Source organism: Amblyomma maculatum, chromosome 3 (assembly GCF_055883805.1).
Source record: "Amblyomma maculatum isolate TAMU_Amacu chromosome 3, ASM5588380v1, whole genome shotgun sequence".
Classification (NCBI taxonomy): Eukaryota; Metazoa; Arthropoda; class Arachnida; order Ixodida; family Ixodidae; genus Amblyomma; species Amblyomma maculatum.
Genome location: NC_139346.1, coordinates 163582630 through 163598623, shown reverse-complemented (window position 1 = coordinate 163598623; position 15994 = coordinate 163582630). Strand labels below are relative to the sequence as shown.

The 15994-nt window shown below is 43.2% G+C and overlaps 1 protein-coding gene across 1 annotated transcript; it reads left to right on the top strand.

The window, feature by feature from the left end:
* The first annotated feature begins 3981 nt into the window (after nucleotides 1–3981).
* LOC146196692 (uncharacterized) lies at nucleotides 3982–14774 on the top strand. The gene is made up of 5 exons (XM_084597055.1): nucleotides 3982–4101; nucleotides 6830–6942; nucleotides 9502–9587; nucleotides 10731–10802; nucleotides 14272–14774. The coding sequence occupies exons 1-5, from the start codon at nucleotides 3982–3984 to the stop codon at nucleotides 14772–14774; spliced, it is 894 nt and encodes a 297-aa protein (XP_084453181.1).
* The last annotated feature ends 1220 nt before the right edge of the window (nucleotides 14775–15994 follow it).

The following is a 15994-nucleotide window of genomic DNA, read 5'->3' as shown; positions in this document are numbered from 1 at the left end:
AAAAGGGAAGTAAATGATCGAGAGTTAGGACCCGAAGGAGGGTGACGATGTCATAGAACAACAGAATTCCTTGTGATGATCCAGGCTATTGAGGAGACCTCGCAGTTCCGTATACAATAGTCGGCACTGAACAGATACCGACACTGTTGCAGAGGAGACCGTCTGTCCTCTGGTATGCACGCACAAACGCGGAAACGCGCATATCACTGTACCAAAACAAATCCAAAATACGCGTCCAGATGTTCCAGAAGAAACGCGCATGCACGTAGGGTACGCCCGGTACGCAAAGTGCAGCACACGCGTATGCAGGTAGGGTACGCACAGAGCAGCGCACGCATGCATTGGTGGGAATATAGACCTGTTTCTTTTAGTAAAAAAGTGGAGGAGAGCCTCGATCCCACGCCAGTTGAAGGTTGAAGGTTTATTTCCGCAACTAGTGTTGCGAGTTAGTAGTTCGTTTCGCCCTGGCGCCTAAAAAGCTGACGCGCGCTTTTCCGTAGGTTCCAGTGATGTTCGCGCGGCCGTATGGTATTTTTTTGCCCTGTTTTACTTGCTATGCGTCATTGCATGGTGTGTGACATCACACTGTGACAACGGCAGAGTGGCTTAAGTGCCTAAGGGGTTCATACCAGACATTCGATGGCGCGCGATCTTCCGTTGTGCTCTGCGCGAAGAAACGAGAGTATATTTGCGAACCGACAAGAACTCTTTAATATTCGCCATGTCTGTTGCTTCGTTTTAGGTTTCATTCAGTGATTTTTTCGAGCCACGATTGCAGACTAGCCTGCAAGCGAGAACCGGAAGTTGATGACCTTATAGACTTGCTCATGCGCAGAGCACTAGATCATGCGCAGCGAACATTATGGGAGCTTTATTGCCTTAGTGCTTCGCCAATTTCCCCAGGAAACTCCCTTACACCCTAGAAGACGCGGTGCGGAAAAAATTGTTGCCGCATCGCCTACTCGGCGTAGTGTTTAATTTGTGGAGAATCAGACGAGAATCAGGCCGACCCCTGGCCACAACGCAATGCACGTGAGCGCGCACTGGGAGCGTGCAGTGACCGCCTCGCTAGTTTGAATGCTAAGCAGCAACGTTGTTTACGGAAGCGACAAGCTTGTCACAGCCGGAGAATATGATTTCCAAACAGACTGATGGCTTGCATTGATTACATCTAATGTATGTTGGGCCTTGTGAGTCTGAAGGTAAAATCACTTATTTAAGCGGAAGATACTGAGGAATAGGAGTAACTATAAGGTATATTTGAACTTAGGTGGGGATTTAGACCCCGCCGCTTTCAGCAGAGCGTGTAGAGGAAATCCGCTCGAAATGGGACACGATAAATTTAAGAGCAGAGAGACAGTACGGAACCTCTCACGAGATAAATATATTAATCAAGACAAAGCATTGCTTACGTTGAAAGATGCTTCAATAAAAGTAAAATCTGCGATAATACGTGTCTCAGCCTTAGTTGCTACTGTTTCTTTTATACGTACCAGGGCGCGATCCACCGACTCAACAAGATTAAAAACAGCAGCGCAGTAAACACCGATATCTGTTATGGTCTATCCTCTCAGTTTGAAGAAACACCGTTGCCCGATTATCACTCTATGTTCTGGTTATAGCAACTGAACAGTGAATTACAGGACAAGGCCTCTGGCGGTAAACAATCTGAAACTGGAATTATTTTGCTCTGCAGCTGCGTGCGAGCATATAGAGTGAGAAACAATATGTCGAAGCGTATTGTAATATTGCAAACTGGCGCATATTTTGTTACACAAAAACAAATACAGTAAGAAAGCTGCAAGAATATATTTACATACCACAGGCATGACATATGGCCGCATAGATTTAGTTAGGATAATTTAGACCGAAAAAAAAAAAAAACGCCGCCAGCTGGCTCACTGCCGTAGGACCTGTGCGTGATTTATACGTTCCACTGTCCACGTCTAGAAGAAAACACGGGGAGAACAACTTCCGCAAAGCTGAACAAACTGCCTTAAACGCGTTGCTGTTAAAATAAATTTCAGCTAGGAGCCTTCTCACAGCCAGCCCACTGATTCAGCGACGCATTAGTAAAATGTAGCAAATGTATTGTGATCTACACGAGGAAAGCAACACATGGCCAAATGCAAGAAATGAAATCTCCGGCCGTGGAGACTGTTTCCACGAATCACGGGCAGTTTCGACGGTAGCAGGACAATGTGCGCTAGGCATCACCTTTATTCTGTCGCCTGAATTAAATAACGGTTGATGGATTAACCAGGGAGAATCCATATCCCTTTTCGTCAGCTGGTGAGGACTTAATGCACTCCCTTCCTTGTTTTCTCGACCTTAATTTATCAGCTACGTTTTTTTCCGAATACTATTAGAGAACAGAATGGTTTCTTACTTTCTTACTCTCCTGAGGGGCAGGCAAAGAAGTATAAATTATATTCCTCCTAACCGTTTACCCCACAAGGCGAACGTCTGGCGTTTTTTAAAAAAAACAGGTTATGAGAGGAGAGGAGGGGTGAGATTTCATCATGCTAGATGTCAACATCGGATCGATGAACAGATCAATTATCGCCGTCGACTCATACCGAGTTCAGTACTGGCAGCTTAACGTTGTCAAAAATCGATTAAGAAGAAGGGGATTTTGAAAGACCTCGCTGACGTTAACGTTAGATGTGTTGCGAGTCTACTTGTAGCCCTCCCAGAATGAAGTTATTATAAGGCTTAGAAAAAATAATTGCTAGCTGTTTATGTGCAGAAGTTTAAAAGCTGGCTATTTTTATTGTTCGCGCTAAGCAATACGTCTCCTTTGTACCTTCAGCGTCATTTGGCAGGCTGAGCAATGTTCTCTTTCCCTCTCCTGCTGTCTTTCTTATTTGAGCCTACAATATCTCATTCGTCCATTAAGGCTAACTTCTCGTGCATTTACTGCAGCTGGACCGGCCAAATACAGCAGGTTGGGAACATAAAGCAGTTGAATGGATCAGACATCGGCTTGTATCACAAAAATGAAAGCCACCTGAAAAGCCTCCAAGTCAGACAAATTCACGTGTTTTTTGTGACAAAGTGAGTTGCCATTATAGATTATTCGCATGCGCTTTTGCACGACCTGATCAATCTTCAATAATGTAAAACACCAGTTCGGAAATGGTATCGAAAGTCAGTAGGAAACAACCGAACAAGGTTTACAAGCCTTTACAAGATCTCAAAATTTCTGTTACGGGCGCTGGGCGCTTTGTCTCAGATTAGGCCACTCTGCGAGAGTCAGCTGTAGTTGCAGTAATGATCAGCAGCATCCTAGCTGGCCGCTGAGTGATTAGTTGGATTTTGAACGCAAGGGCAACGTTTCTGTATTAACGTGTCTATATGCAGGGGTGAATAGTAGGAACCAAAATAACTCTTTCCTTCCTCCCTCACATGCATACACGGGCAAGAACCACGTTTGTAAAAAAAAATAGGATGCTCAGAAGTCGGTTGTAACTGATTCGAATGCGGTGTTTCTGTAATAAAAGCCGTATTCGTACAACTTGGTTAATGTTGCCACAAAGGCTCCAGGGAGCCGCCAGGGTTTAGTCAATTATAGATCCCGTGTAAGGGTGGGATACCTTGCAACTTTATTATGAATGGTGACTGGTTATTTTTAAAATATTCTTCATATTGTATTCATCGATACAACTCTGGCTTTTTATCTTACTTTCTTATTTGGAAACAAAAAACGCCATAAACACACACAGGCTTTCACAGTGTTCAGTACGTTTCAATCCATAACTATAATAGACGGTCAAAGCTTTGAAACATAAGCGCAAGCTGCCAGCTGTGGTTCCAGGTGAGTGTTTCGGCTATGCCCAACATGAATAGTTTGGAAAAGTGCCGGGTGGCCTGTCGAAGCTTTGTTAAATCACGCGGAAAAAAATAACAGTTTCGACGCGGATTTATAAAGATGTTTATAATGGCTTTTGAAACAAGTCTGACTCATTCACAGGGGCCAACATGAGCGTCAGAAAAGCGGAAATCGCGCTCGTCGTCTTGCTGGTATGCCTGACGCAGCAGCAGCTCGCGCACTCCAAGTGTCCAGTCTACAAGGCTCTTGTCATCCCTAACTGGGCTCGGGTGAGCATATACACTTTAAAAGGCTGCTCAGATTTTGCGCTTTATCCAGGGCATTCACATTTCCCGGGTCTTGTCGCTTGCTCCTCTGTACCCCAACGCCGTCGGCGTGCAGACCTGAATAGTGCTCGTAAAAAGCAGCTAGGCTTCTCACTCCTATATCGGAAGCCTATAGGTTTTCCTAGGTGCGTAAGGTGTCAGCAGGTAAGGGCTAACGTTCTCCTTAATTTGGCAGTTATGACACATCTTAGTACCGCTCTTCATTCGAACTCTACGCACGTATCAGAAAAAACTCGTTCACAGTGCGGACTAAACTGCGCCTGCTCCATTCCCATTATATATTATTCATAATGAAAAAAAAAAACAATTACCGTGGTTTTGCCTTGTTTCTTTCACGTTTACTGTACTCTTCGCGCGACCTTTCTCTCTTGCATTCAATGCGGCTGCTTTCCCTGGCACAGAAATGACGTTTGGCAGCAGTATATCATCGGATAAATAGGTAACCTTATACACATGTGCGCTCAATGCAAAGACTGCATACACCGGTACACGTACGACTGCAACGTGTATATGCCGGCATATATGAAAATATCGGTATTATAAGGAGCCTTACTGGAGCCTGAAGAATGTTATGCGGCTGTCCGAAGGCCCTTGCTCGTGCAGGTGAGCTCTCCACTAAGCTAAAACAGTTAATTAAATGCTATTTTGCTTCCTGATAAGGTTACTTTAAATGGTATCAGAATGCGTGATTTTGGAACTTAGTGTAGTAACTCTAGGTACTTTCCCTCGGAACTATATACTGTTGGCTGATTTCAGAGTGGCATGGATACGGAGCACACAAATATGCTTCGCACGTAAGACCGCACATCGTGTATTCCAGTAAAAATATTTTTATAATTGATTTCAATGTTGCGATTACCGTAAGACGTCGTGGAGTTTTTTTTTTTTTTTTCTTAGAATAAATGCGCTTTCCATCCCAATATTTATGTCATGGGGAAGTAAAGCCCGTTATAGCCCGCCAAGTCAGTGGGAAATATTATTGGCTGCATCAGGGAAACACAATTTGGTAAACATACTCTGCGCAGCAATAGTTAGCAAAATCAACACCACTGATTCTTTGAAATAAAAAGCAGACAACAAGAGCTGGAACTTTAGATAGAATTCCGAGCTGAGGCTGGTAAGTATCGCGGGATCAAAATGGCAATTTTAAGGTCCTGAAAAATATACTCCCACTGAAAGATGAAGCCTGGCAGCGCGGTCAACAGCCCAGTCAGTCGCTGGTAGTAGCAGTACGTAATGGGGTCGCGCCTTGGTCACTGTATCTGCGATTATATTGTGGTGGTTGTGGTTTATGGGGTTTAACGTCCCAAAGCGACTCAGGCTATGAGAGACGCCGTAGTGGAGGACTCGGGAAATTTCGACCACCTGTGGTTCTTTAACGTGCACTGACATCGCACAGCACACGGGCGCCATGTCTTCTGCCTCCATCGCAAAAGCGGCCGCCGAGGCCGGAATTCGATCCCGCATCCTTGGGAACAGTAGTCGAGCGCCGTAACCACTGTGCCATCTTGGCGGAGTATCTGCGATTATATTGGGGGGGAATGGAGCAGGAGCGGCAGCAAACAACTACAAATCAGTTTCGATGAAAAGCAGGCTAATGAACTTGCCCTGGCCAGATAATCTATCTAAAGCCCGACAACACTTCACGGGATTATGATTTAACCTCTCCTACCGGTTTATATGAACACATCCTCTTAAGGCACGTTAAAAACCCCAGGTGGTCGAAATTTCCGGAGTCCTCCACTACGGCGTCTCTCATAGCCTGAGTCGCTTTGGGACGTTAAACCCCAGAACCAAATCAAACATCCGCTTCAGGGTGTTGTGTAAGTGTGCATGATGTAGAGGAGCAAACACGAGGTTTCTTCATGCATCAACATTCGGTAGTAGTTAAATCTGCTGAGGTTAGTCGCTGTTTAGTAATATGATGCGCCACCATATGTGCGCTAAGCGCCATCGAGTGACGATAAATATCTTGGTGCAGCTAGGAAAGGCTGTACAGCAAGCGAGGCGAGGGCCTGAGACTTTTGCTCGCATGCTTGCTTTGAACCCCCCCCCCCCCCCCCCCCCCCCCCCCCTCCCATCTTATCTTGGAAAAACGTTACACGCATATCAGTGACGTATGCAGAAATACTTTTCAGGGACATGTTATAAGCCAGCGGTCATATAAACAAGGGGCGAAACTAAAATGGCCGAAAGGAGGGGGGGAGGGTGGATGAAGCCCCCGCCCGCCCCCTACTGACTACGTCACCTTTCATATATATTACGCACGTATAGAACCATTGTATATCTGCTGATACCCGCGAGTCTGAAACAGCATTCGCGTCAGGACGAAATGTCTTCAACGGAACAAGATTGTAGAGGCACTGACTCTCAAACGACGTAACTTGCACGGAAGTTAGAGCAATTGCCTGTGGCTTTGGCTAGTTGGGCAGTCTTTAAGAGACAAGAAGCAGGGTCCCTTAACTGGATATTTATTGCAACATCACTTATTTAAACAGCCGCTTTTGTTACATATAAGCTCGAAAAGACAGATCGGAGCAGTCAAAGGTAACTCAGCTTGCTTTAAACGAAGGTCTCATTTTGGTTTATCATAGGAAGGTCACGTGGGGTCCTAATAAAGAAGACAAAACGGACCGTTTATGAAACACCGTGTTCTTTTTCCAAGGTGCAGCTTTCAGGGGTTGAATGGTTTGAAGTGCTGAACTACCCTGGTCCTCTGGAGAAATGTGTGGTGAGGAAGTACTACCCTTTCAACGAAACCATGCATTGGATCCAGCGAGATAAGTAAGTGTACGTTTGCATGCGCAATTCTAAGGCTAGGCTTAATTTCGGCTTTGCTGTGGGCACTACGTAGGAAGCCCCAGCAAGAGTTGGTTCTCAGAAAAAAATTCAGAAAAGGTTCTTTTTACGGCACAGTGGGCTGTCACCGCCACAAATGAAACTGAATTCGGTCAGCTTCTCCGGAAAGACGCCGCTTGTCAGCAAGCAAGAGACACCACGATATATATATCTGCGACCTTCTTTAAAACAGTGTGCGTGAAACGGGGCTCACTGTGTTTAATTATTTTTTTTTTTATTTAGCGACGGGCACATTCTTGAACAATGTGACGTCCTCCACAGTGAATGAACAAGAGCTGCTTACAGTGGTCAATGTGTTAGATTAATTTCGGATACGTGGGCCCTCCTGTGAATATCTTAAATGGTCTCAAGCGTTAAAAAAAAAAAATGAGGGACAGCTTAACTCCGCCTTTAGCAGTATGGCGTGATATCGTTAATAGCTTCCATCTGCGGCTCCTGAAACGGATCGCACTGGAGTATATATACTTTGCAACTCGTTTATCTCTAATCCCTTCATTTGTACCCCTGTCATCTTGTACATTCAGTTCGTATTTCTAGTTCGTAATAACCGGCAAAAAGTTACAGTCAAATCTTCAGTATGCCTACTCACGTCCAGCAAAGAAACTTGGCGTTAGAGAGAGGCACTTTACAACTGAAGGATAAAAACGGAGTTGGTTTATAATCACAGGCATATTTTTTGCCTCACAAAGCAATGCCCGCAGTAGATACAGTTCGCATTTGATTCTGTAACAAAATTTCTTGTCGTAAAGGTCTCCGGTGGCAAAAACACTAACACCTTTCAGTTCACCATCAAAACAGTTTTGCTCTAGCTAAGTACACTTGATGATTAATTGCTGGGAAGTTCCTTCACCACTTCTCAAGCTGTAAAGAAGTGCCTTGTGCCTTATCCGGGGTTAGCTCGCGTACCAGATGCACGATTTGTGCACTGTGCATTCAGACATATAGACGGCGCCACACGTTTGCGTAGCAGCGCGTTGATTACTTGACGCACACAACTGAGGCTTCGTTATGAGCCAGTAATTATCGGAAGGCGAATAATTGCGGGGTGGACTGCATTGGTTTGTGGAGGAGGCGGTGCTGGCACAACAGCCGTTCAATTAACACGCTTCGTGGGACAAATCTCAGCGCACATCCCATCGTTGAATCGCAAGCACCTAGATTAGCGTATCGCAGTTCTGCCTCTATATCTGGTCTAAGGCCGCATTCACTATGGCATGCGTCTCTCGATGCCCAACAGCGTAGTAGCCGTCCCCACCCACAGAATGTTCAAGAATAAGCTATTAATTTGAATTTTATTAATTACAGCCGGCAGCAATGCGTAGATAGAGCTCCCAGAGTCAATTAATGCGTCGGAACCTCCTATGGGTAGTTCACAAACTTCAGAGCAACAAGCAGTACCGCATAACAGCCGTGTACAAGAAGAAATAAAGAAGAAAATGATATACGATAGCACACAAGCTAACCAGAATAATCACGGTTAATTAGTACTGATAATTAATATACGCCCTCGACATATATTGTTTTATTATCTGTACTGTATTAATTTGCCCTTAAATTTGGAAGAAAGGGCGTTTGATATGAAGGCTGCAATAAACAGATCGAGAGAAGCGCAGAACATAAATTCGGAGTTCGAACATGGCAGAAGGCGATAAACGCTACTGGCTAATAAAAATTACATTTCTCATAAATTTGTCCAATCACAGACAGGCTTGGAAATTTATTCAACTTCCTTTTTAAGAGATGAGCAGAACGCACCTAATATTGACGGCAAAAGTTCCCGGAAAGCCCATGAAACGATCGAGGCAAACAGGCATGAAGTTCTCTTAATGGTACCTAAATTCCCTGTCCTAGAATACAGCACCGTAGTTCAAATTACTTCTGTTAAATTTTAAGCTTCGATCCACAGAGGCTCATTAATCCTCAAACTGCCGGCTACAGCCCAGCACTCGTTCTCAGGCGCCCGGAAGTTTCTGTCACTGATACTGCATTAAGAATATATGTACTTATAATAAACGTAATGAAAACGTTAAAACATGTTTTGTAAGCAAGATTCTAGTTAGATTCGCTTTTATAACAATATTTTTCACTTGGAAAGTGCTCTAGTAGTAAGAATTTACTACTTAAAGTTACAAAACAAAAATCTTTCAAAATTTCGTATTCAAGTCCCTCGACATGGCTAAGAATCCTGTTTCGATTAGATGAGCTTATATTTGACGCTATTATGTATATAGTGTCCAAAATGATTTTGTGTTCCTGCGTATGAAGTATAATTTTTTCCTGATTAAAGGATCAAAGCGCCCTTTTAGAGAGAATAAAGGAAAGCACACATGATGTGCGTGTCTTAATTCATTTAAAGCCCAACGTTTACAGAAGAAGGTTGGATGAAATAGTTTACAAAAGTTTGTTCAGTTATAAATTTCGCTAAATCGCAGTTTCTCCCTCAGTCACTTGCACATAATGAATCTTAATACATTGCTTTCACAGGCCCTTCGCCGTTGACAATCGAGCGAATAGGGTGAAGACGTACGACTTTGTTTTGGAAAGCCGCCAACAATTTCTGAAAAAAGACAGTAAGTATTGCCATAACGAAGACTGCATGGTAGCTTGACTGAGTCTTACCTTTTTTGAAATCGATCAAGTGTAGTCAAACGACGAACGGCACATCACAGGACGAACCAACTCTACCCTATTTACCTATGCAGCCTATCTTGCTCTTGTTTCTTTAAAGGAACGCAGGGTATAGGCAAGATTTTCAAATACAAATCGATGTTAGGCTGATGGGAAAGGTGCAATGGGGAGAGTTTCGGTGACGCTCCAGAAATAATAAAGAACTCATCTGAGAAAGAGAGCTGCTGCTTGACTACGCAACCAAATCTTAAGTCGCAGCATGGCCTATAGTATAGCACGGATTAGATTCGCAGCAAAAGGCGGAAATGAACCAAATGCATGTATTTGACGTCGCAGTGAACGAGCGCACACATCGTTAATATGTGAAGCGTTTGAAACAGGAGATGAAGAAAACCTTTAACGTGGGTTCTCGCATCCGCTCACAGCCGTTTAAACTACTGCAGAGCTAGAGAGTCTGCCCGGAAAATGGGCGCACAATTGAATTGCTTTTATCGTTTAAACTACTGCAGAGCTAGAGAGTCTGTCCGGAAAATGGGCGCACAATTGAATTGCTTTTATCGGAAATTATTTGGCCACGTCTGCGGATGAAAATAGCCCTATTCGTTTTAAAAATAAAAACTCCAGCCCTATGGGGCAATGTCTTGTCCCAAGGTGTTTTTTTTTTTTTTTTTTTTGAAAGAGCGACTTAGACTTAGGTGTGCAGGATTATGCAGCTTTTAGTACCAGTGACTGCTTATAAACATCTTTAGGCTCTGTAATTATTATTCATTTGACTTCTTTAAATATTTCGATCAGTTAATGACTGTAGCGTGGGGTCACAATGCTGGTCCAACATTGCCTCTTTATATCTCGTATTAAAGGATGCTTTTTACAGCTTCTAGTATACTACTAATGGCTGAGGTATGATGGCTTACTAACAGCAAAGCAATGCTGAAGAACCAGAGATAAGAAAAGCGATAATTTTAGCTTCCTACGATGCTCTCAGATAAAACTAGTATTATTCTTATTTTTCCGACAAACTAAATTTTCTTCCACCACCAAAGACGTCAGGTCCACTCACGTCATGCTGTTCCATGTCTCGCCAGGATCTTTCTTTCAGCAAATTTTGGACAGCGATCTCGCAACCTGGGCCTTGCTCCACATCTGCTCCGAAGGAGGTAAGCGCAACTGTTCGGGACATCTACTGCGCATCCTGGTGCCAGAAACGCATGCTCCAATGTTGCGTACTAACAACAGACGCGGCAGTTCTAAATATCTAAATACATTGTTTCTTTTACTAGATGTCACAATATCACCCTAGGTATGTGATCCTCGATTATTCATTTTTTGTAATAAGTAAAATTTGGTCTTACGAAAATTAATTTCTGGCGCCTGGTGGCTAACAGCAAATATGTAGGCAATCCATAGAAAGAGCGAACGATGGCTATGCCACTATGAGGAAGCGTTTCTCAAACCTAAAAGCCAACATGTACGCCTTGCTTAACTGAAAGTTGGAAGAAGCTGGAGCTTGCTGAGAGCATCGTTTTTCACGGTCAAAAATTCAGATATAGGAAAAAAATTAAGAGATGAGACTGCACCAAAAAATAAGCGGAATCAAACCCTGGCCACGGCGGACGCATTTCGATAGAGGTGCAACAAAAATACTCGTACGCTGTGCAATCTTAGCGCACGAGAAAGAACCGCTTCACTAATAGACCGTTAAATGCGAGAAACACGGTGAAAAAAAAAAGAATTACTGGATGACAGCGCAACCTGTGGTCTGATGGTATTTGATCCAGCGGATGGGGCATGTATACTTGCGTACGCTTCCAAGCTTTTCAGTGAACTTTTTGTCCTGTACGATCTCCAAAATTAATTTGCCGCAAGCGCGCGTGCGTTAAAACTCGCGTTTTCTGCGTGACTACCTCAGCTAACCTATATCCGCTTGTCTGAAACACCAAAAATTGCTGTTTTAACAAGATAGCGTGAAAGGCCTCGTGCCGCAGAAAAGCTGATGTAGTCATTGTGGTTGTAACGTGAAAATCAGAAAATAGTAAAGAAACAATAAAAAGTTTTCTTCGCAGTGCGAGATGAGCACGCAACCACTCCGCCACAGAACGGCAGAGCTTCACTTCACATAAAGGTGGACCTAATGTATGCATTGCCTTACGACTATCAGCTAACGTTTAGGTGCGTCATTAGAAAGAAGCTAATTACGTAAGTAATAGTTAAACGAGCAGCAAAGAACATTTCCGCTTTGCTTTCCCGCAATGCGGCGCTAACTGGAAAATTCCTTCGATCGTTAGGCTCTCCCGCAACAGATGGCGCGAGCCGCTGCCCTATTCAAAGTCTTATACATCCATTCATCGTCTTCAAAGCATTGAATTTTAAACGCTATCGCGTTGAACACTTCAAGACGAAGCTTAAGTATCCTCTAATTCTCTAAAATAGAATTTCATATACCCTGAATTTGTCACCGTTCAATTAATTACTGCAATTAATGCTATGCACTGTCCTTTCAGCAGCCGACCTCAATCTTAATTATTGAAACGATGCCACTGGGGCAGTGCGGAGGCGGGATAGAGCTGAGAAGGGGGCAGATGTGGCTTGGTGAATGAGGAGGTATATGGGTCGCGGTCAAGGGGTTGGCGAAAAAGCGCGATGAGAGGGGGGGGGGGGAGGGGCGGCGGGATGGAAAGGGGTTTGAGAGAGTGCGACGTACTTTGTATCTGTACAATTCTCCGCTGCGCTCAATGACGCCTCTGGTGAATGTCGCCTTATTTTGGCTGAGACCTCTGTCAATTAAGTAACCAGTACGCCACTGATAAAGGCGCCTAAAGTGACGACGTCCGGTTTTGGCAAAACGGAATGCTTCAGTTATACGCGGGCGTTTGTGAAACTTGCACTATTTATTAATGTATGGAAATAATAGCTTTCTCGAACCGAACACTATAAGAATAGTGTACATTCACTTCCGCATTGAATGCTAATAGTGTAGCTTTTCTACCGAATATTATGTAATCGAATATTTGGAGTAATATTCCTAACGTTTTCATATAATGGTGCAAATCGAGGAATAAGCGCCAGGGTACGATGCTAACTTGAGAGTTAATGGTACAGCTGTTAAAAAGGCAACAGTAATTTCTAGTAAGAAGCCAAAGACAAGAATTCAGTGCGTTATCAGCATCAAGTCATATACTTGTAGTATAATTGCGTTTTCTTATTGATGACAAAACTGAATAAGCTAGAGCCCCACCTCAGGACATGAGATGGGCGATAACGAATAAGCCACAGGCTATGAGATGGGGCATCGAGAGAAGGTTGCTAAACGTGCCTAAGCCTTGCCGTGTCGTTCGGCCTTAGAAGCCATATAAGACCAATACGAACTATGCCTACCAAATCGACCGCGCAGAGGCGTTGAAAATTTCATCCGGCTCATACGAATCGTTGCAGTGTGGCATGAATGCAGTACCGGTGGAAGCTATGTGTTTCGAGCACTCCCATCAATATATATATATTGATGGGAGTGCTATATATATATATATATATATATATATATATATATATATATATATATATATATATATATATATATATATATATTCGGTCTTTTTTCAAGCATGTATATATAATTCTTGAAAAAAGACCGAACCGCAATGTCGAAATAAATTCACCGTTATGTTTTTAAACTCTTGGTGATTCAGTTTACATTTATTATTCAGTTTTCATCAACTCTGTCTGATATGTGTATAGGAAAGAGCTGATAACAACTGAATAATCTGATATATATATATATATATATATATATATATATATATATATATATATATATATATATATATATAGAGAGAGAGAGAGAGAGAGAGAGAGAGAGTTATACACACATTATGGAGGACCAGATTCCAATCCCGTGCTAACTACTCGCAGAGCATTGAAAAGTTTATAAGACATTAGACTCGGTTGGAGCAATTATTGAGAAACATTATGCTGGAATTATCTACTACGTGTAGGTTCGACTCACCATTTAAAATATTTGTATAATTGCACTTCCTTGTAATACGTTCAATAGGCAAGTCCCATAATTTTCACGCAGTTTCATAGGATCAGTTAGACTCATATTTAGCAGTTTTCCTCAAAACTCGACTCTCAATGTGGTTATGCCGGCTGGGAATCTCTCCTCGCTGTGTTTACTTTATCCTTCTGTCGTGGCGCTTGGAATACGGCCAGTTATGAGCAGCACAGACAAGTGAAAAAAGATCCATCGGACAGGTATGGGCCAAGAAAACTATTGCCTAATTATGTTTTAAGTTTTTATATGCCTTGCATCCGCTAAATCAGGACTTCGCAACGAATTAACTAACATACCAGCCCGAGGAATGCTTAAAGAAGAAATCAGATGTTAACCGGCTATGACTTGTAATTATGCACAATCAGGGCCACAGAAAGTGCAAAAACATCGCAGCACGACTATGACTTGTCGGCTAAAGACCATTTTCCACTAAACCGGATCATACTATGGCAGAGTGCCTGATTTATCAACGACTCGCTGACATGCTAGTGGGTCCCGGAGGACCAGGGTCTCCCGTTATGTGGTATGCAACCATAAAATGGTTTCTTCATTTATTTTTATATTTTGAAATTTTGCAGACAAGAAGTCCAAGTTTGCACTGACGCTGCGGGAGCCACTGAGCGTGATCCCGGCGGACATAGAGATGCGTGTGTCTAACACTCTGCGGCAGGCTAGCATCAACCAGGACATTAAGTGGACCAAGTCACCTTGCATGGTCGACCGCACCATAACAGACATCTTTCCCCAACCTGCTGCAACGCTGTATCCACCACCGGATGCAGTCTACCCATACGATAAAGACAATCCACTCGAGACTGAAAAGCCGCAGGAAGACGACGGGGATCTAGACACCAGCATAGACGCAGAAGAAGACTCCAGCGTGGCTCCAGACAATAACGAGGACGCAGACAGCAGTACTGGTCCAGAGATCAATATGGTTCAAAATTCCAGCATGATGCAAAGCTCTGAAATGTCGAAGGAGATCACCCTGCCAGCGGAGACGGAGACCGCGACGGAACTGATCCCTTTTGTGATCACAACTACTTGGCTTCCTTACGAGAACGACGAAGAATCCTGGTGAGGGAAAAAAAAATTCATCGACACCCACAGAGCCCCTCCTCGGCTGGTTATTGTGTTCACATGACCCTTGTTTGACTTGAATTGATACGCTGGGCAACTTATGATAACACGAATGCCTAATACCGTGTATTCGTCTCTTGTTTTTAATGAAACAAATTCGTAATTGGTCACTTTCTTGGTGAAAAAAAAAAAAAGCTGAATTCATCTAAGTATAAAGCTTTTAGCATTAATTTCACGAAAAGAAAGAGGCGACGAACAGTCAAACATTTATTTATACCTGGATAATGATCACTGTCGCGTGACGCAGTACTGTCAATTTTGGAGAACTCATAATTTATGAGGCATGCTTTATGTTAGTAAGTGAATGACCTCCGTATTTTTTCAGCGTGTGCTTCTATAAGCAACAAGGGTAAATTAAATTTACATAGTATACTCAGACGGCGGTGGCCCGAAAGACCCAGTAGACTGCTTGAAACAAACTCATAGCTTCACTGAAGTCGTGCAGAACATCGAAGTCACAAGTTCTCATCAAGCAGAGCATGCAAACGCGTACCTAACAGCCGTTTTATATTGGCTGAAGCTTCTAGCTCCGCTAAACTCGACAGGCAAATACGTAAGAGTCAAAGACATCTACAGCTCGAGGTAAAGTCCCTTGGAAGTATAGGATATATGGTCAGCAGATGCCACATTGGTTCGTAGCTTTTTCATTAATTCACAATAGTGCTATTTGCAATGACAGAACACATAAAATTTGAAAAACGAATGGATTGACACTCGTCTTAAAGGCACGAAAAATGAATCTACAAAGTAGTGTATAAACGAAGGAGACAATGAGGACCCATTACTTATTTTTCACTTCTTAATTTATGAGGTCTCCGGTCCTTGGTCATATTATTCGATCACCAATTGCGGCTTTTAAACATACGTGGGAAGCGAAAGGACAACAGGTTCACTGGCTAGTTAGTTAGCTATATGAGGCTTTATGGCGCAAGAGGCTCACTTGCGACTGGACATAGCAATTGACTGAAAATTGCAGCCATAAGTAACCGACGTGTGTGGTGAGTGGCCAAATCTATCGTCGATATGGGAACTGCCCTATACCATCAAATGTGATGTCTACGATCGGCCGCTTGCTGTTTTCTTATAATGCTGCCATCACGCTGACGACAATCAAGATGAAATGGCAAATGAATATTCAATTGAAATGGATCCCAGTATAAC

Coding starts and splice junctions, on each gene's coding strand:
- LOC146196692 (XM_084597055.1), top strand. CDS start 3,982: ATGAGCGTCAGAAAAGCGGAAATCGCGCTCGTCGTCTTGCTGGTATGC. Junction 4,102..6,829: donor TCATCCCTAACTGGGCTCGG/GTGAGCATATAC, acceptor TCCAAGGTGCAG/CTTTCAGGGGTTGAATGGTT. Junction 6,943..9,501: donor CATTGGATCCAGCGAGATAA/GTAAGTGTACGT, acceptor TTGCTTTCACAG/GCCCTTCGCCGTTGACAATC.